This window comes from Pituophis catenifer, unplaced genomic scaffold (genome assembly GCF_029215685.1).
Source record: "Pituophis catenifer annectens isolate HBS135680 unplaced genomic scaffold, rPitCat1.0.hap2 SCAF_1, whole genome shotgun sequence".
NCBI lineage: Eukaryota > Metazoa > Chordata > Lepidosauria > Squamata > Colubridae > Pituophis > Pituophis catenifer.
Window position 1 is genome coordinate 144,884,901 of NW_027256881.1, and position 20,790 is coordinate 144,905,690.

At 37.0% G+C, this 20,790-nt stretch overlaps 1 protein-coding gene across 2 annotated transcripts; it reads right to left on the reverse strand.

The window, feature by feature from the left end:
* Positions 1–1,014: 1,014 nt before the first annotated feature.
* Positions 1,015–20,617, reverse strand: SLC25A15 (solute carrier family 25 member 15). 2 transcript variants are annotated; one of them, XM_070955998.1, is made up of 7 exons: positions 20,299–20,617; positions 17,585–17,716; positions 12,940–13,198; positions 4,433–4,570; positions 3,137–3,306; positions 2,399–2,557; positions 1,015–1,284 (listed from the first exon to the last, which is right to left on the reverse strand). In XM_070955998.1, exons 2-7 carry the CDS (start codon positions 17,637–17,639, stop codon positions 1,163–1,165), a joined length of 903 nt encoding a protein of 300 aa, XP_070812099.1. In that variant the 5' UTR covers positions 17,640–17,716; positions 20,299–20,617; the 3' UTR covers positions 1,015–1,162. The 2 variants fall into 2 exon arrangements, with proteins under 2 accessions (XP_070812099.1, XP_070812107.1); XM_070956006.1 differs by lacking the exon at positions 20,299–20,617 and adding an exon at positions 20,079–20,115.
* Positions 20,618–20,790: the final 173 nt, after the last annotated feature.

Sequence of the window (20,790 nt, forward strand, 5' to 3'; positions counted from 1 at the left end):
AAACATTGTCAGATCAGATAATTTCATAATTTGCATTGATTGGGAAGGCTTTAAAATCACAGTTCAGTTTCCAGGCACAATAGGAGTAGATGTACGGAGAATATCATGTTAGGAAAAGTTGCCACAGAAGTTCATTGTTTTAAAATGGCTGGAGTTTATGATATGTAATGATGATGGCTCCTTCACCATAGATAGTGCATGTAAGTGATTACATTACCTCCCCAAATTTTTCCTTATAAATAACCTTTCATGTTTTCTTTGGCAAGCAAGAAATTCTACCTGTTGATTTAGTTACAGTGTAATATTTTTCATGAATTCCAGTTCAGCAGCTTTAAATTAGTTCCACATTGATGTTTTGTCATTTCAAGTGCGGAGCGCGCACTTCCAAACCAGTAGGGAAGGTAAGTAGATTTCACCCCTGAGCTAAGCCAATTGTTGTCCACGTCACTACTAATAATATGCTACAACTAAGTAATATGACATGATTATAGCAAAACACAGCAGATTATATGAATACCTTTTACTTTTAAAAGAAATGCTTAGACTTGTGTAGATTATATGTCATTAGAGAATGAAAAAAAATCTAATTTCTCTAATCAACAGTTTCAGAACAAAGGGCACTGTATTCTGGGAACACGGAACATTATAAAGAAATATTGGGTACCGGATTACAAGTGATTTTTTTAGAAGTCTATTTATGTGTAATGTGCTTTCCAATGCTCTCTGATGTGTGAGAATCAAGTAACCGGTAAGTAGAATTGTATACAAATTAACTAATGTGGGACATTATAAAAACTACTCTGCAATGCACCTCCTGCTCAGCTTCCCAGCATATTAAGTTACTTCTATAATGCAGTCACTATGTTGCAAGATAATAGTTAACTGATATTGCAGCATATTCTTTTTTAAAGCCCCATGACTAACATTTCTATAGAAGTGAGTAATTAAAATCCCTTATAAAATCATGTAGTATCAGTGCTGATCTAGATGTGTAAATTCATAAAGCACACAACATTTAGAAAATACAGCATTTTTACTGAAATCATTTTTTTAAAAAAATTTAGTCATTTCACTCTTATTTCACATTTTAAAATCTGTCACTCACAGTTGGACAATTACTGTGGTGACCACACATAGTCTAATGATGTCTGTGATAAAAGTTCTAGCTATCAAACTGGTTCATCATCAGTTTACGGCTGTGTTCATAGGCAAGGAACAGGGCACCGTTGGCTGGGAATGCACGGATCATAGTAGGTTTCAGTCCAGAGTACAAGGCAAACACACCTATGAGCAAGACATAAGCATTAGAAAAACTATCTTAGAATTTCATTTCCATCGTTTTTTTAAAACTTGGACTATGTTATACTGATTTAAAACTGAAGAAGGAAATCCAGCAAAAGCTAAACTTTTAGGCATTTCAGCTTGCCTGCAAATTCAGAAGAAATGGTTAAATATTTTTGACTTGATCAGATGACTTTATCTCAATTTATTATTTATCTTACTTTAACAAGTAGTAATGTGTTAAGCAATATAATCTATTCAAAAAATAAAAGATGAAATTGTATGTCTGAAATGATTAGATTATAGTAATAATACAACTATATATAAATCTATCCGGTTGATTTGGAGATAGTGCATTTGAAAGAAAAAATAAATCTAAATTTTTATCTGGACTATGACTATCATAGGTCTGTGGTTCTCAACCTTTTCTTCTTCTTTTGTGGCCACACACCATGATCATGAACCCTCAAGATTTAAGATTTAAATCATAACAAGCCTTTGTGGACCCCGTTACGATAGTGGACCACAGGTTGAGAACCAGTGTCATAGGTTAATTATATCTTAGAATGGTTAAATTATACAACCTAACTTTCTTATTGAAAATTAGACTAGAAGGCTGCTAAGTGCAAGTGAAGGGATCAACAATAAATGAAATGAATGTACAGTTTATAAAAAGTATAGTAACATCAAAATGACATGTAGACATAATACAAATGATGTAGTTATGTAAAGTCATATTTGATTCAAATGACATAACACATATTTGTCCTTCACTTAGGAGCCCTTGTTCTATTCTAAAGCCTTAAACAAGTCATACTACATACTACTGTGATATGGAACATTCCTGGGGATGATGTGAGCTGCAGCCCAAACCTGAAGGGGGCAGATCAGGAAAGTCTACCGTATATTAAAAGAGGTTGATCCTAAAGACTAATTAACCATTCTAAGGGCTGAGATGATTATACCAAGTTCAAATGTGGGTTACTGTTTGTGATTTAGTCTTGCCTGCAGGCATAAAAACAATTCTGTAGGGGATAGCTGATCCCTCAGTTGTGGCGTTGCAGAAGTTAAGAGATACCCTCACCCATGGCCCCATTAGTCTCTTCCATATTCTAACCTTCAGTCTTGACAACACTTGCAAAAGTTCTCATAAAGCCAGTTTGTTGTCCTGCCATGGAAAGAACTTGGATCCTAGATTTGATGCAGTCCACTGGGTAAACAGCAATCCAGAGACACATGCCACCAAAGCCACCACTGAGCATCAACGCAACCGGACCTATAAAAACAAGCAGCAGGAGCTTAATACTGTATACCCTAGTATGATAGCAAAAAGCCCAAGTGATTTTCCCCCAACCCACAATTTCATAAAAAAAAAAAAAGTAGCTCCCATATCCTACTAAAGCAGGTAAGTATATTTGTTTTAAGGTTCAGTGTATTGGTGAGTTATGAGAATCACTTGAAATATGTGTGTGTTGGCTATTGAATTGACCAGTTCTCCACTAAATCTCTGACTTGGCTGCTGTTAGGGTTGTTGTTTTTTTTCCTTCCTTGTGCAGGTCAAGAACTGAAGGAAGGAATGGGCACTGGTTCTTCTCCACCTAATTTGGGTTAGGCTTTTTTTTCTTTAATCAGCAGTAATCTTTAAGGCTGCTAATCCATGTATGATATGCCATACACTAAATAAATAAATAATTTAAGCTACTGTGTTTATATGAGAAGATTTTGAACAGGCAGCAAGATTTTTTTTTTTATTACACAGAAATCCTTTGGGCTTAAAAGTCAGCAAGGGTGGGACTAAAAGAGGCTGTATTTATCTCGAGACAAGAAGACATATTGTTAGCAAGCTCAGACATACCTAATTCGTCTTTTGGTTTTCCAAATGACAAAAAGGTCCGGCTCAGTTCATAGACTCCAAAGAATAAAAAATAGCCTGGAATTTCACGTAGCAAAGTGCTGAACCAACCACGATAGAAGCCAAGGGGGCCGTCCTTTTGCAGTACACTTTTGATTACTGACCAAACTGTACTAGGAGAGGAAAAAGAATATTGTTACAAACATAGTTGCCAGCTAATGATGGGAAAAGCTAGCTGGGAAAACTGCATCCAAAGATGTCTGGTTCCTGTCTTGGAGCATTGTCAAACCACATTACACAGTAATAGTTAAAATTGGTTAAAATCAAGGTGTGTATTTCACAAAAACCCATCTCAGAAGTAGTTTGGTACAATTTTTTGACTATAGATATCTAGATACTACTAATCCCTCATTTAAAAAAATCTTTTAATCGCCAGTGGTTAAGCTTCTAGGATTCTTGTCTATTACTTAAAACAGGAAAAGTGTGATTGATGTTGGACAGATCCTAGAGCTGCAGTTCATTCATATCTGGTGAGCCATATATTTTCTAGTCATGAGAGAAAAATAATGGGCTTAAACTATTTTAGAATGCAGATCTGCTAAGGCACTATAACTGGTCCCAGATTCCATAAAATCTAAATTATAGATGCCGATGCTTGAGGGAGAAGATGAGATAAAGATGGAGTTGATTCTTATGAATAAATCTTAAAGGAGTACCTCACTATCACCAAAGGTTCATTGAAATGTGTGTTGTGTTAGCAAGATATAAACCAGAACACTGGACTAAATTGCTAATGCTAGCCATAAGTATGTTTTAAAAACAGTCTATCTATCATGGTATGTATGTATGTATGTATGTATGTATGTATGTATTTAATTAATTAATTAATTGGTTTATATGCCGTACTTAATAAGACAACTCATAGCGGCATATATAACAACAACTAAAGATTTATGGATTTGAAGATTAAGAAAGATGTAGACTAAATGAGGGGTTGAAGAGACTTGCATAATATCCAAGAGAGAAAGGACTGTACGATTGTAACTTGGACTGGAAAAAAGATGGGAAGTGATTCTATTTCCTAGTTTTAGTTCCCCCCCCACTTCCTTCTTTCCTTCCATTTATCTTTTACTCTGAAAAAATTCTTAAATGAATTTAAATCAATAAAAATGTAATAAAACATTTTTTTTAAAAAAAATATACAAACCTGTAAGTGCAGAGAAATAAACTCATTCAAAGGGTCAAACCACTTCCAAACCTGGAAAAGGCAGGCAGGGTTGAGGCTAACGAATTACTTACTTGTGCTGTTGCACTATCTTCCCAGATAATTGCATTTCGTGCATGGCCTGCAGACGGCACTTAACAAGCTCTGTAGGGCAGAGAGCCAAAGTGGCAAAGGCAGAAGCAAAGGAGCCAGCCACTGCATTTTGAAGGTCACTGCAAAAAAAGACATGTATCTAGTACATGGAAATCACATGCATCTCAAAACCGGCATGCCTTGACCCAGTCACTGCTGCAAGTAATTCTAAAAAGAGATAGCAAAGGAGCATTTTACAGCATCCCACCTAATTGAAGCAACCACAGGGAAAACAGAAGACAGGAGTATTAGGTATGCTTGCTGTCTTGAATTATATATATAATTAATGGGATAAAATCATACCACCATGATCATGCTTTCAACACTGGATTTAATAAAGCATCTTTTAAATTCCATGCCGTAAAACAGGATGCTATATAATTATCATTGATAGATAAGGGTCTTTTTGTACCAAGCATTAAAGGAAAAGAGTGGTCTACAACAGTTCCAAGTATCTTACTCTCTATCAGAATGTATCTAGATGGCTTCAACATTACTTAAAAAAATAAGTAAGCATAGCCTCTTTTTGTTGTTTTCAATGGGCAACTGATCAACAGGGATAAACCAGTAATGAAATGAGAGGAGAGAAAGAAGTTGGGGATGTGATAGAGTTTTACATCCATTTTTTTTTCAGTCACCATCCTTTCTTGCTCAGTGGCCCAGCACATTTCCACAATATTTCTATTTTTGCTTTGCCCACCCTTGGATGCCTACATGATCTAAATGGGGCAGTCCTCCAAATGTTTTCAAAGCTCCATAATCATTCACTCAATCATTCGCTCCATAATCATTCACTCATTTTTTTTCCAGGCCTATCCATTGTCCCGAGTGTTCTATCTTTTCAAAAGTTTCAAATGTCCTGCATCCATCTTCAAGAATCCTTTAATTTAACCCAATTCATAGGCATTAAAGGGACATTAATACTCCCTCTCAGTTCATCAATTTTCATACCAATCTTATAGATGCTTTGCATTATAGATGCTAAACTAATATTATATATTTATTTTTGTTCATTTTAATTTTGTTTTGGGATTTTTTTTGCAATTCATATTGTCAACAGTTAACATTTAGAAAATCATTAATTGATCTTAAGAATAAACAATTCTCGGACTTCCGGTTTGTTTGCCTCCAATGAAAGACGGTCCCTTTTTAGGACCGCCAGCCCCGCCGCCTGTAGAGCTGCTTCGATCTCAAGAAGCGGCTTGAAAACTCCCAAATCTGAAGGATTGGTGGAGAAGAGCAAGCAAAGAGCAGGTTGAGCTCCTGTGAGCCCCCAGAAAATCGCTATTGGGGAGGAAACAGGCGCGGCTCCCTTTCAACTTGCGGAGACTCCGGACGGCGTGGGACGACTCTGCTTTGTGCAGAGCAAGTCGGCTGCAGCAACCTTTCAAACTAATCAAACTAACTTCAATAACTAGCGGAAACAACAACCTGACCCTTCAAATCTAGAAATTGCAGGTATTATTCTTCTTGTGACTTTTTGATTTAAGTAATAGTCGGAGCGAGTGAAAGCGGCTTGAAAAAATGGCGCCCGGCTCCAGTGTTAACAAGCTGAGAGTGAGAGTGGTTTTGTAAAGTTATTTTAACAAGCTACAAAGTAGCGCCGCTTGTAACAAGCTGGAATAGGAGAAGAGGAAAAATTCTTTTAAAATAAGCCTGAGCTTGCTTCAGTCTAATTCTATCCCCAATTTGATTAAACCTGGGGGATTTTTTTAGAGGACTTTGTGGTGGTGGAAAAGGAAAAAGGATCTCCTTTTTCAGAAAAGCTAATCTACATGGCAGAATGGCTTCTAAGAAACAGGAAGGAAAGGCAGCAGGGGAGGGATCCCCCACGCGTAAACCTGAGCAGCAGCTTCCTCCTACTCAGCAGAGCCAGAAAAAAGATTTTGATTTTGAAAGTTTAAAAGATTTTATTACCCAGGCTCTGGATGATAAATTTCAAAAATCTCAACAGGAAATTAAGCAGGAAATTAATGAAATGAAAAAGCTGGTGCAAGAGAATTATGGCAAGGTGACTAATAAATTATCGAATGTGGTGTCTGGCCTGTCAGAAATTATTATTAAAGTGGACTCTAAATTGGAAGAATTTAAATCAGAAGTGAATGTTAAAATAAAGGATACTGATTTTAAAATTTCTGATGTGGATAATAAAATGCAGAGAGTGGAAAACGAAATTACGATGATGCAATTTCGGTCCATGGAATTTGCCATAAGAATGAGAGGTATTAAGGAGAATGATCAACAAGACCTGAGACAGATTTGTGCTGATGCTTTGGCTGCGTTGTTAAAAATTAATTCTGAAGAGATTTTTTACAAAATAGACAAAATTTACAGAGTGAATTCATGGGTGGCCAGACAAAGACAACTGCCTAGAGATGTGGTGATATATTTTACAGATAGAAGAATGAGAAATGACATTTTGCAAAAATCCTTTCTTTCTTCTGTGCAAGTGGAGGGAGCTCAAATTGGAATTTATAAAGAATTACCGCCTAAGATGTTAAAAGATAGAAAAGATTTTGGTTTCTTAGTAAATGAATTAAAAAAATCTCAAATTCCATTTCGGTGGGATGCTCCAACTGGCATAATTTTGAAGTACAATGGAGAAAGATATCGATTGAATACTGTTGAAAAGGCGGAACACTTCTACTATACTGTTTTTAAAGAGAGATCACCATCCCCACGTACATCTACTGTGTTGGAGATAAAGGAGAGTGATAAGGAGAAGCAACCTCAGCAAGAGATGGAAGAGCAGCTTAAGCAGGTCGAATTAGAGCCAGTGGAAATGCAGGGTGCTACAGGAGGTTTTTTGGAGGAGCCTCTGTTAGAATCTTCTCCAATTTTGACTACAAGAGATGTGGCTTTGGACCTAGCTCGGATGGCTGAAGCCAAAGACCAGCGTATTAACTCGTGCAATTTCCAAGCAACTCAAAGAAAAGCAATTACAGGAAAGAGCTAAGGCACAACAATACATAAAGGGAGTCAAGAGTACTACACAAGAAAGTGAAGCCATGGGGGGAGCAAAGCCGAAGATTTCGGAAGATATTCGGCAATTCTGCTCGTCGCTTCAAAAAGGTATACATGACGCTTAAGTTTCTATCTTGGAATGTGAATGGATTGAATTCACCACAGAAAAGGAAGAAGTTATTCACATATCTGAGACAATTTAATAATGATATAATTTGTTTACAAGAAACTCATGTTAGAACACAAGATCAAAAATATTTGATAAATTCAAAATTAAGAATACATTTCATAGCCTCAAATTTGGAAAAAAAGAATGGTGTGGTCATTTATATAAATAAAAGACTGTCAGCTAAAATTATAGAAGCAGATGAAGGCGGCAGGTTTATAGCAATTGAACTGAACACTATAAATGGCCAAATTCTCGTGATTGGAATTTATGCTCCTAATCAACAACAGGATCATTTTTATAAAACTTTGTACACCAAAATATTGCAATGGGATTACAGATCTATTTTAATTATGGGAGATTGGAATGGAGTAATTGATTCCAAGTTAGTTAAAAAGAGCTTGGCGAAGTCAAGGATTAGACCACCACAGACTTTTTTCGACATGAAAGAAGATTTGGAATTAAAAGATATTTGGAGAATACATAATCCAAAAGAATTGGACTATACTTTTTTCTCTGATAGACATCAATCTTTTTCTAGGATTGATTTTATTTTATTATCAAATGATTTACTTGTTAAGACAAAAAGAACAAAGATTTTTCCAAGAACTCTAACTGATCATAGTCCAGTATGGATAGAAATTGAGACTGGAAAGACTGAGAGAAGATCATGGAGATTAAATGAAAATTTGTTTAGATATGAAAAAAACATAATAGAACTTAAAAAGCAGATTAAAGAATTTTTTGAAATAAACTTGTATAAGGGTACCCCAATTGAAATGGTGTGGGATGCGAGTAAAGCGTATATGAGAGGGGTACTCATTCATATGAATTCTAAACATAAATTGAATCGACAAAAGAAAAGAGTTGAACTGGAAGTAGAAATAAAGAATAAAGAACAGTTACTTATTAAAAATCCAACAGACGAAAGAATACGTGGTGCTATAAAACTTTTGAAAGATCAATTCCAAATGCTTATGGCGGAACAAGCTGCAACAAATTTACAATATGCGAAGCATAATACATTTTGTAATGCCAATAAACCGGGCAGATGGTTGGCCTACACATTAAGGAAGAAGCAGAGTATACGGACTATTGATAGTATTGATATCGGAAGCAAATAAATTTTTCAACAAAAATTAAAGAAGTTTTTGTAGATTACTACACTAAATTATATGCTAAAGATGATATGCAGAATGGATTTATAGAAAAATACTTAGAAAATAAAAGAATCACAAAAATTACCAACCAACAAAAGGAAAGAATGAATTATCCTATAAGAGTTGAGGAGATAATTGCAGCAATTAAACAACTGAAAACAGCTAAAGCTCCTGGAACGGATGGCTTGACTGCAGTGTATTATAAAACTTTGCAAGCAGAAATGGTGGAACAACTTAGAGACTTATTTTGTAACATACAACAAGGGGGTAAAATACCCCCATCATGGAAAACAGCTTACATTTCTTTGATACCAAAAGAGCAAGTAGGTCCTAAAGAACCGGAGAATTATAGACCAATATCTCTTCTGAATAATGATTACAAAATTTACGCAAAAGTATTATCCAACAGATTGATGTCAGTAATTCAAGAGGTGATTCATGATGATCAAGCGGGATTTATAGAGGGTAGATATATGAAGGACAATGTAAGGCAAGTTATTGATTTATTGGAATATCTTGAGAAGAATAAACAGATCCCTGCAGTGCTGGTTTTCTTGGATGTGGAGAAGGCCTTTGATAGGGTGGACTGGAATTTTCTATTAAAGACTTTAAAAAAGATGGACTTTAGGGATCAATTTATACAGGCGGTCTCAGCAATTTACCAAGAGCAAAAGGCACAGATTATTATCAATGGAAGTTTGACAACAGATTTTAATATTGAAAAAGGAACAAGACAAGGTTGTCCGTTATCCTCATTGTTATTTATTTTAACACTAGAAGTCTTATTGAATACAATACGTGACTCGAATATCTTGAAAGGTATAGTGATAAGGCAAGAGGACTACAGAATAAGGGCATTTGCAGATGATCTGGTTGTTACCCTAACACAGCCGATGGAATCAATAATCCAGATGAAAGACATTATAAAAGACTATGGCACAGTATCAGGATTTAGACTGAACCAGAAAAAAACTAAGATGATAGTTAAAAATATGACACAAGATCGAAAACATGAACTTGAAAGCAGGGCAGGTTTTGAGATTGTACCTAAGGTTAAATATCTAGGAGTTCAGGTTGCAGAATCAAACATGAAATTGTTTCAAAATAATTATGAGGTGTTGTGGCGAGATATACAGAAAGATATAGAGACTTGGAAAAAACTGCAGCTGTCCTTACTTGGAAGAATAGCAGCAGTTAAGATGAATATTTTGCCAAGATTTCTTTTTTTGTTTCAAATGATTCCGGTGCTTAAAAGTGATAAACAACTGAAAGAATGGCAAAGTGGATTGAATAAGTTTGTCTGGAAAAAAAAAAACTGAGAGTGAAACTGAAAATTATGCAAGATGCTCCAGAAAGGGGAGGTCTTAAACTTCCAAACCTACAGTTATATTATGAAGCAGCAGCTTTGACTCAAGCAAGTGATTGGTTTGGAAGGAAAAAGACTGGAATATTGAATATAGAAAGTTTTGATCTCGAATTTGGTTGGCATGCTTACTTATTTTATGAGAACAGAGTGGATAAAGTGTTTAAAAGCCATATACTTAGAGATTCTTTGATCAGAGTTTGGAAGACGCACCGACTCAAATGGGATTATAAAATACCGTTATGGCTGGATCTTGGTCATATCATGTGGAATACAAATATAATGTCACTCGGGGGGGGGGGGGTTTATATAAAGAAGTTCTTTTTACAGATGTGGGCAGATGGCAACTGAAGACATTAGAGACACTGTTGGACGAAGGGATTAATTTAACTTGGTTACAGTATAATCAACTTCAATTGAGATGGAGGGAGGACCAAAAAACTGGTGTTATGATGCATGAGGAAGAATTGGTTAGACATATAAAAGAGAAAGGTCCAATGCATATTAAAAGGCTTTACAATGTTTTGTTGGAAAGGGATTCAGAAACTGAATTGGTTAAAGATTGCATGATTAAGTGGGCACAAAATTTTGCAGAACCAGTGATGTTGGAAACATGGGAAAAAATATGGGTTCAGAATGTTAAATTTACTCAGTCGCAGAATTTGAGGGAAAATTTTTATAAAATGTTTTATAGATGGCATTTAGATCCTAAGAAATTGTCGTGTATGTACCCTAATGTTCAGCCAAAATGTTGGAGATGTGATTGTTTAGATGCTACATATTATCATGTTTGGTGGACCTGTAAGAAAGTTAAGGCTTTTGGGATAAAAATTTGGTGGGTTATGCAGAATGTTCTGAGGAAAAAAATTCAATTTTCTCCACAATTGTTCTTACTGGGTATAGTTAAGGGTTTTACAATGGATGAAACAAAGTTGATATTGTATATGATAACAGCAGCGAGATTATTGATAGGTAAATATTGGAAAAATGAAGTTTTGCCCACTATCAAGGAATGGATTTTGAAGATGGCCAGCTTTGCAGAGATGGCGAAGATTTCAGCATATTTAAAAGATCGCTCACAAGAGACTTATGAATGGGAATGGAAAAAGTGGATAGATTATGTGCAGAACAAATATCAAACTAGGAAGTATCAAATAGCTTTTCACTGAAAGTATTATATAAAAATAGAAATATTTGAATTTTGTGAAGATGAAAAAACTATATGGGGGATTGAGGGGTTCAGGTTTTATAAAAAGGGGATTTTGATGGGATTACATTCTGTGGAAGTCAGGGGGGGAGGGGAGGGTTAGGGGGGTTTGGGAGGGTTAGGTTGGGGAGCTTGGGGTGGGTTGGGGGGGAAAATGGGGTGAAAATGTAATTGTAAAACTTTTGCAATAAAAAAAAAAGAATAAACAATTCTCCAATCACGCAACTCCCTGAAAGTAGGTCATGTATTTGTCAAAGGTCACAGGTCAGATTAGCAGATTCATGGAGGAATCTACTGAAGCTTCACATGATTCTGCCAGTTGACTAACAATCACAAACAGGTAAATTCTGGATATAACTCAAGGATTTAGGACATGAGATACAGAAAGAATATATTACCTGCCTCTGGTTGACCTGAAATCTATCAATCTGATGGAGATGGATATTGTTAACTGGATTTTCATTGGAATGTTCAAAGGAACATTTCATCCTTTGCTATAGAAATCTGATTAGCAAGGAGTAAAAAAACCTTATCTGTAAAGAAATTGGTATTTGAATAGGCTGGAAGAGAGTGGATGGATGTGGTTTATATACTTTGCAAAACCATGATATGATTTGATTTTTGGTTCAGTTATCATATGAATCTGGCCACTATGATTTGCAAATCATGAGTTATCATTTATCATGTTATAGGAACTCAGCTATTTAGAATTCCTTCAACCATAGTTTAAAACTGGTGAGCAACTTCTTTAGATTGGGGACCTCAACTCCTGATTTTCTGGAGAGTCACCAGGAAACTATCCAATGATATAGTGACATCAACAGAAGGGGAAGAGCTCAGTATTTTTCACCTGCTTTTCAAGGTATTGAGGATGTACAGTGAGAATGGGAGCAAGCCACTTTTATCCCCATCCTTGTTTAAGGATCATCCTTGTTCACACACACACACACACACACACACACACACAGGATGAAATTGGATGATTGAGTTTCTGCTATCCTAAACACCTGGATTGCAGGCTTGTTTTTAGGCCTCTGAAAAGCCTTACATTCCCACCCAAATCAGACAGGCAGCCTGTGAGCTTCCCATCCTTAATTTAAGGTAAAGTAAGGACAGAAAGTGCCATGTTACAAACAGCAAATTTTCTTGCCATTTCTTCAGGAATAAGAAGGCAAGGAAACGTTTTCAGATTTTCTTCTAAATGACAAAAGAAATAGTTCTTGCAGATTCCTCACTGAGAAAGTCGTAGTAGTAGGCTGGCTTGCCTGGAATACTGTCTGACCCATAGCCTAATTAAGTGAATTATTTGGAGAAAGCTTTTAGCTCAATTAATCAAATCTTAAATGATTTTATCCACAGCTATTTATGTTTTAAACTACTGCTATCTGTCCTAAATACCAGAAATGCAGAGGGGAAAAAAATCAAGATATAATTAAAAGAAAAACATGAAAGTCAAGGAGCAGAGTTTCTATTTCAACAGGATTCCCATTTTCTGGTGTGAAAACTGCAGTTCTACTTCTTAGCTGTGATACTTAAAAAAAAAATAGCTTCTATTAGTTGCAGAGTGGTTGAGGGAATAACATACTAACCTCAGCTTTGCTTTCCTCTCTAGGCCAGCAATTTTCCTCACGATATTTTGGCAAAAGCCATAACACATAAAGAGCACGGCATTTTCAGCAATGTTTGCCACAAGGGCAGGGGTGGTCCCTTTGTAGAAGCCACGGAACCCTACTTGCTTGTAGGTCTTCACAAAACAGTCCACAAGCCCTTGGTACATGGTGGGGAATGTCTGCATTTTCACCTTTGCTGTGTCAAATGGTTGACCGGTTATCACGCAGGCAGTACCTCCTGCATGAGAAAGGAAAGTAAAAACATCAGAAATGGGAGTGGTTGGGTGGCTGGTTTTTGTTTTGCATTTTGGCTGTTACATAACATTCTCAAGCAAAAGGAGGTAAACTGGAGAAAGAAAATTATCCTTGACAAAAAAGGCACATATTAATGTGTATGTTAGTTACAATTTTACAATATTTTAAGATTGAATGTAGGGATAACCACAATAGTTGCTTTGCTCTAGGAGTTTCCAACTTTTCCACATAGGGCACTATCTGGCAATTTCATATGTTTCAAACCTCCCTCATCTTAAAAAATATTCAAAGCTAAAAGCCAAGTCTTATGAATCTGAAGGCAGGAATATATTTTCTGAGATTTGGATTATTTTTCATTTCAGTCATTCCTTCCCTCTTTCAAAATAAATAATAATATGTATTAGTATAGTATAGTATAGTATAGTATAGTATAGTATAGTATAGTATAGTATAGTATAGTATAGTATAGTATAGTATAGTATAGTATAGAATATGTATTAAAATCATGCTCTCCCTTTTTACAAGCCTATAATTCCTTAATTCAGGATAAGAGTCCTGGATGGAGCTGATATATTAAAATCATACTAACCCAATTATTTTTTTCAAATAAGGGACTTATTAAAACCCATCTCACAGAGTGGTGGTTGTGAGGAAAATTTGAAGTGAGAGGATTATGTATGCTATCTTGAATTGCACAAAAGGTGGGATGAAATAATAATACTGATGACTTGGATTGGAAGACAAGAAAACTAATGACAACAGACCATGCTTTGTAGCTAAAAAGTAGCTTCTAAAACTCTTGGGTCTCTTTGCCAAGAGTTGAAGAAGTTAGAGGACTTCTAAAGGTGAAACAAACTGAAGAAAGAAAAGCATGGCCTGAATGACTACATTAAGAAAAGCCAAGAATCCTTGCTGAAAGTAATCAAGGAAAGCTCTTGAAAACAGCACAGATGAAGGCTGAGTATAGAAAAGAAACAACTGAAAAATGATGTTAATTGGAAGAACAAATCAATGCATTAAAGATATAGAAGGAAAAGCTGATAAAAAAACCCACATGGAGTTGGTTAAGATCAGGAGTGTTAATGAAAGAAACTGAAGGCTTTATTTTAGTAGCTCAAGAACAAACGTTGTCAATTACCGGTAGTTGCATGGAGGCAAATATTTAACATGTAACAAACAACAGCAAATATTGCCTTTGTAAAAAGGATGACACAATTGACCATTTGATTAGTGGCTGCAGCAAAATTTCACAAACTGCCAGAAATATTCATTGGAAACATTTTCAGAGGTTTGGATTTGAATGTAATAAAAGCCCCTGGGATCATCAAGGTTTTAGAAAATGAGGTTAACATTTTATGGGAATTTAAGAACCAAACAGACAAGCACCTTCTTAATAACATGCCTGATATTTATGGAAAAGAAGAAAGTCTGGTTCATTTATGTTGCTATTTTAGATTATGCTAGGATTGAGGAAAAACAGTTAGAAAAAATTATGAAATATCAGAGCTTACAGATCAGAGATAAATGATGGGGGGGGGAAAATCTGTTGTTATACCAATTTTGATTGGGGCCCTTGGAGCATAACCTAAAGGAATCCTTCAGTATCTGGAAATACTGAATTCATCAGACCTGCACACCTAATTTTACAAAATCAGGAACTGGTTGGAACTGCCTATATTCTTAGATACTACTTTAATAATTCTTAAGTCCTTGGTTAGAACTTGAATGATGTTTCCACCAGTCTCAGACAGTGAATCTCACTGCAAAGTATCCACACATACCATAAGCTGAATCAGTGTAGTATAGGGGGCCCCAACCCCCGGGCCGCAGAAACAGTGGGTGAGTGGGTGCACTTCATTTGAGCGAGCAGTGGCACTGGTGCCCATCACTCACGCAAAAGGAACTGCACATGTACTTGCCAGCCACTTGCGTGGAACTATTCCCTCTTCCCCCTCCACCAATCTGCATAGCCGGAAAGGTTGGGAACCTCTGTTGAAATACAAGCTTTTTCTAATCTGGTATTGTTTAGCTATTTTAGAATAACAATTTAAAATTTCTCAGCCAATGCAGCTTTTAACATGCTGGTGGGAAATTCTGGGAGTTGCAATATATGGAGAACATCAGAGTTTAGAAAAGTAGTACAGAGGACCTCTGTGGCTATGACTCAGATTTAGGAAACCAAAGTTCAATTCCTCACTCAGCATGAAAAAGAATCATGATCTAAATTTAATCTACATCAGTACTATCATAAAAAAGTGGAACAACTGCTGATGCTTGCTCTAAGATTAAGTTACCTGAATGAATTATGGGATTTCCGCATGTTAACAACATGTAACAGGAATCCCAGCACCCCATTTTTTTTCTTCTGAAGAAAGCACGGAAGAAAGGTCACATTCACCTAACTTGGAAGTGCTGTGTGATCAATATTCTAGAACAGGGGTGTCAAATTCTCGACACGTGACATATCACGGCTTTTCCCTTCGCTAAACTGGATGTGGGCGTGGCCAGCGCGTGACGCATCCATCCTGCGGGCCACAAGTTTGACAGCCCAGATCTAGAAGAAGGGCACAATACTTCTAATATTTAAAAAAAAAAACCTGGGAAAAGCTCAGGAGTGGCACTGAGGAACTTAAGATGATGAAAAGAAAAGAAAAGAATGATTTCTCCTATAAAATCCTGCTACCCTAAGCAAAAGAAACACTGATGATGTTACCTAGTTGGGAAATGAAACATCTGCAAGAAAACAATCAAGCTCAAAGAGCACCAAGGACCTACAGAAGAAACACTTGGGAGCAAAAAAGTTATCTTCCCATCATTCTCCTCCAAAACCAAAGAATGTCAATCTGGAGGCTTTTCTAAGTGAAATGCTTTGAACTATAAAAAATAATTCTTTGCATCCAAGAACACACATTTTACAACTGAAATTAATTATTCTGTGCTCTTGATAATCATTTTTAAAAACTGAATGCAGATATAGAAAAGGCCCTATCCTTCCACAGTAGTGACAACTACACTGACTTAAGAAATGCAAGCAAGATACAAGCTTGGCTCTGTGTTGGGCATGTGGGCATTCATATTTTCTGCTTTTCCTACCTTCTTAAAGAACAGAACAAGCAAGCAGCTAAATGATCCCTGCCAATTTCTCTTTTTCATACTAGTAGTGGCTTCTTGTAGATTTCACTTCTGGAACTTTGTCCAGATATACAATAGAGTAGTATTTCTTAACTTTGTCAACTTTAAAATGTGTGGACTTCAACTTTCAGAATTCCTCAGGCAGTGGCTATTAATGATGGCTATTAAACTCCACTGATGACCTAGCTTAGCGGTCCCCAACCTTTTGGGCACCAGGGATCAATTCTGTGGAGAGGTTTTTCCACAGAACAGAAGGGGCATGGTTTCACATGCTGCCTGCATCCCACGGATGGGGCTTTGCTTGTTTGCACAGCTTGGTTGCTGGCATGCCATGGGTCAATGTTGGTCCACAGACCGGGGGTTGGGAACCCTTGGCCTAGATGACACACCTAGATCAGACCTAGCAGGAGGAAAATGCAACAGTTCTGCATTGGAATCTATTTTGGGGGCTTCTGATATCAGCAGTATTTTCTCTGTAAGTCTCGTCAGAAGGACAGAAGTCTCAAGAGTAAATTTGCAACTTTCCTCTATTTTACACAAACAGCTGGTTTTCACTTTAAAGTATTATGCGTCTCTTGTTTCTCCAGCTTATAGGCTTCCTGTGAGCATCTGCTTGGCCTCAGAGGGAGAAAGCTCCCGCCAAGGAGACCCCTATGCTCCAAATCAGGATAGGCCTTGTTCTATGTCTGTGGTTGATGGGCAGTCTTCCCTTTTCACCTGGGTAACAGCTGAGACTATAGAGAAATACCAATAGCTGTCATCTACACTGCTGCGTTCCTGAAAGCAAACAAATAAAAGGCAGTTGACTGGCCAGCACACCACTTAACTATAGAATCCAACACAAAACAAAGATTATCTTGTCTCTCCAATCGGTCATTGCTCAACGTTTTCTTGTGACATATTTTGAAATGCTTGTGTAAGCATGAAATAAGGGCTCAATAAATTAAAAGCCGCAGTTAGGAAATTATTAGACAAAAAAATGCTTACACATTTACTTTTCCTCCGTAGGAAGGGATTAGACGAAAGGAAGCAATTCATGGGAAGCTCATAATTTAGGGCAAGGTCAAAACATTATTCCCTGTTAGTGCCCTCCACTATAAAAGCCACTTTTAGGACCCACACTGCTGTCAACAGAATTGCCTTACACCTCCAGAGAAGAGTTTTGTTTAAAGAACATAAAAGCATCTGCTATCAGTTTTTAACAGGATTTATGTAAACAGCAGTTCCTAAGACTTACCTACAGCCCCAGCTGTGAGATCAATGGCAGCTTGGATGACAGGATTTGTTTTCATATTTTTTTTTATTTGCTTTGTGGTGACTCTAAATCACAAAGTTTCCTATAGCATGTAGGGCGCTGGGATGAATATCTCTAAATTAGATTTGGAGAGAGAGGAAAATGAAAATGTTAGTTTGACAGCAAGTAAATAAGTCACACTGCGTATTGCATTTAAATATATACTAAGTTGTTCAGGCCTTTGTTTCTTAACCAAAAGTTACTTTAATATATAAATTATTGGGATTGGATTTCTCATCCAAACCATGTGGAAATATCACAGAAATACGCACTTTTAAAATAAAATGTTAGCAAAAAGAAAGTATGGGCGTGAGTTTCTTGTTAGGATCTAAGCACAATGATTTGGGAACTATACTTCAGTTCTCAACAATTTCAGTGATTTTCACCAGAAATTAGCTCCCAATAAAAGCATCAGACAGAATAAAGCCATATTGCTAAATACCATCAAACTCTCCTGCCCCAGCATCCTATTCCGTTCATATTTCCTCAAACTCTATTGAATCCTGCATAGTTCTAGCATTCTCTCTTGCTATAAAGATATGCAGGCTCACTAAGGTTAACTATCAGATGACTAAAGTTTGTTCCAATGCATTCTTTTAAAATCTTAAGACTTTTATATATATATATATATATATATATATATATATATATATATATATATATATATATATATATATATATATTTCAGGAGACATATTTTGATTTCTTGTCCACTATGTATCAGGTTGAGGAATGATTTATTTTAAAATAACTGCAAGACTCAGAAGGCATTGCCTCATCTATCAGTTACTTGGGGCTGCCCTTGAAAATAACTCAGAAGGCAGAGAATGGCACAGTCTTCTTGCTGATTGGTACCAATTAGTTTTACAGAGTACTGCTGATATTGTAGGAGCTGCAATGTTTGCCAGTAAGTTTATGGCTCAACATGAAGTGGTGGGATTATCTGGTCAGCCCCATACATTTTAGGAACATGTTACCTTTAGGATCATCTTCATATAGACTCTGCCTGCACTACAAAGAGTCTTATCCTTTATCCAGGGGATCATACCCACTTATAGGGGGCTTGAGATATTCTTAGTAGCAGACCCTTTTCTCTAGAACAGCTGGACCAAGGTCAAATGTGCAGTCTACAACTGCAAGAACAGTTACAATAATTGTAATGATGATACAAATAATCATTAATATATAAATATTAAATACAAGAATCCCATCACTAGCTAACTAAAATTGTGTCTTTCAGAATGGCAGCAGACAATTGATGGCAATCAGTAACACACAAATTATTATTAAACAGTTTTAATGACTTTAATGGAGAGGTATCAATGCAAAACAACATTTATCTTTATTTCCATTCCCTCCCTCTTCCACCTATAGAAAAACTTGGCAGCCCAACAAAAAATAGTCATCTTACAGTGATACCTATAGGGGGATCAGAATTTTGCCAATCTCAGTGGCCAACAAAACAAACATAATTAAATATTATATAGCTAATTTTACCTTTGTATTAGTAAATCTATCATACAGTATATAAAACTGATGATCATCAGGACCAAGAAATTTGCTATTTTGAGGTGTAACAATGTAACAGTAATATTTAATGGATGTATTACTTTCGAGTCCTTTATTTCAGCTCTTGAAATTAGTTATCTCCAAAGTTTACCAAGGTTTTATGATCTTATATGTATAAACACTAATAGGAAAAAGGAAATCAGTACAGATTTACGACCACAATTGAGCCCAACATTTCTGTTGCTAAATGAGACATTTGTTAAATGAGTTTTTCATGACCTTTCTTGCGATAGTTGTTAAGTGAATCACTGCGGTTGTTAAGTTAGTAACATGGTTGTTAAGTGAATCTAGCTTCCCCATTGACTTGGCTTGTCAGAAGGTCGCAAAAGGTGAATACATGACCCAGGGACATTGCAACCGTCATAAATATGAATCAGTTGCATATGAATTTTGATCACGTGACCAGAGGATGCTGCAATGGTTGTAAGTGTGAAAAAAAATCATGTTCCTTTTTTCAGTACCATTGTAATTTTGAACGGTCACTAAATGAACAGTTGTAAATTGAGGACTACCTGTAGTGGTTTAAGGCACCAAACTAGAAAACAGAAGACTGTGATTTCTAGTCCTGCCTTTAGGTACCAAGCCAGCTGGGTAACAATGGGCCAATCTCTCTCTCAGAGAAGTATTACGTATATTCGCAGCCTTAAGTTACTCATGCATTAATAAAGGTGGGATACAAATCAAATAATAAATTACAGATATAGATAGATAAGATATAGTTATAGATGATATATAGATAAATTTAGGCATATATATTTAGGCATATGGTAAATTCATGTGTCATTGTATGTATACACCTAAATTAGGGCTGGGGAATGCTTTGGGTTCTATTCCAAAAATTTCCTTTAGCAACACCAAGGGCACTAACCTAGCATCACTCTACAGCTCTTTAAAGTAACTGCATCTTTTCCGGGGCTTGTGGACCAGCTCATCCAGGGAAGAGGCTCAGCTATTTTAAAGATCTGCAGGCAGATGCTATCTCCATCTCTCCAGCTGCAAAGCCAGTAATAGCTTGGGTCTGCCAAGTAGAAAATCAAGTGATGCATTATTTAAAAACAGAAAATAAAAGAAAAAAAGCCGGCACAAACCCGAGATGAAAGACTGTAACTAGACCAAGGAAGAATCCGAGCACTAAGAAAACAAGATTTCGCGCCGACCGATCCCTGCAGACCGAAGAGGGCAGCTCCCCGAGAGAGGGAGGGACGGTGTCCCAGGTGTGTGTCCGCTGAAATCGGCTACTTCTCTCCGCTGGAGTTGCCACCGAAAGCCCTGCGCTTCTCTTCGGCTGACTCAGCTGCATTGCCTCTCCAGAACGGCTCGGCTCGCTTCCCTCGCAGCGAGCGCTATATACCTGCGATCAAAGGGACGCCCGCCTGCCACCCGCCTGGCAGTGGAAAGGACAGGAGGAGGAGCTGGAGCTCTGGAGCTCGGCCTGGGAAGCGGAACCGGAGGCGGGGAGGGTGCTGCTACTGCTGCCCGCCCTCCTCCAAAGCCCGCCCCGAAGGTCGGCCAGGTGGCCTTGGCAACCTTAGAGGGAGCGGGGGAGACCGTGAGTCTCTGGGTCGTTTTGCAATGTACCT

Bases quoted from the DNA above. Each gene is read 5' to 3' on its own strand.
- SLC25A15 (XM_070955998.1), bottom strand. From the start codon at position 17,639: ATGAAAACAAATCCTGTCATCCAAGCTGCCATTGATCTCACAGCTGGG. The intron at 3,307-4,432 runs GTAAGTAATTCG...TTCCTCTCCTAG, and splicing joins AAGATAGTGCAACAGCACAA to TACAGTTTGGTCAGTAATCA. The intron at 2,558-3,136 runs GTATGTCTGAGC...TTGTTTTTATAG, and splicing joins AAAACCAAAAGACGAATTAG to GTCCGGTTGCGTTGATGCTC.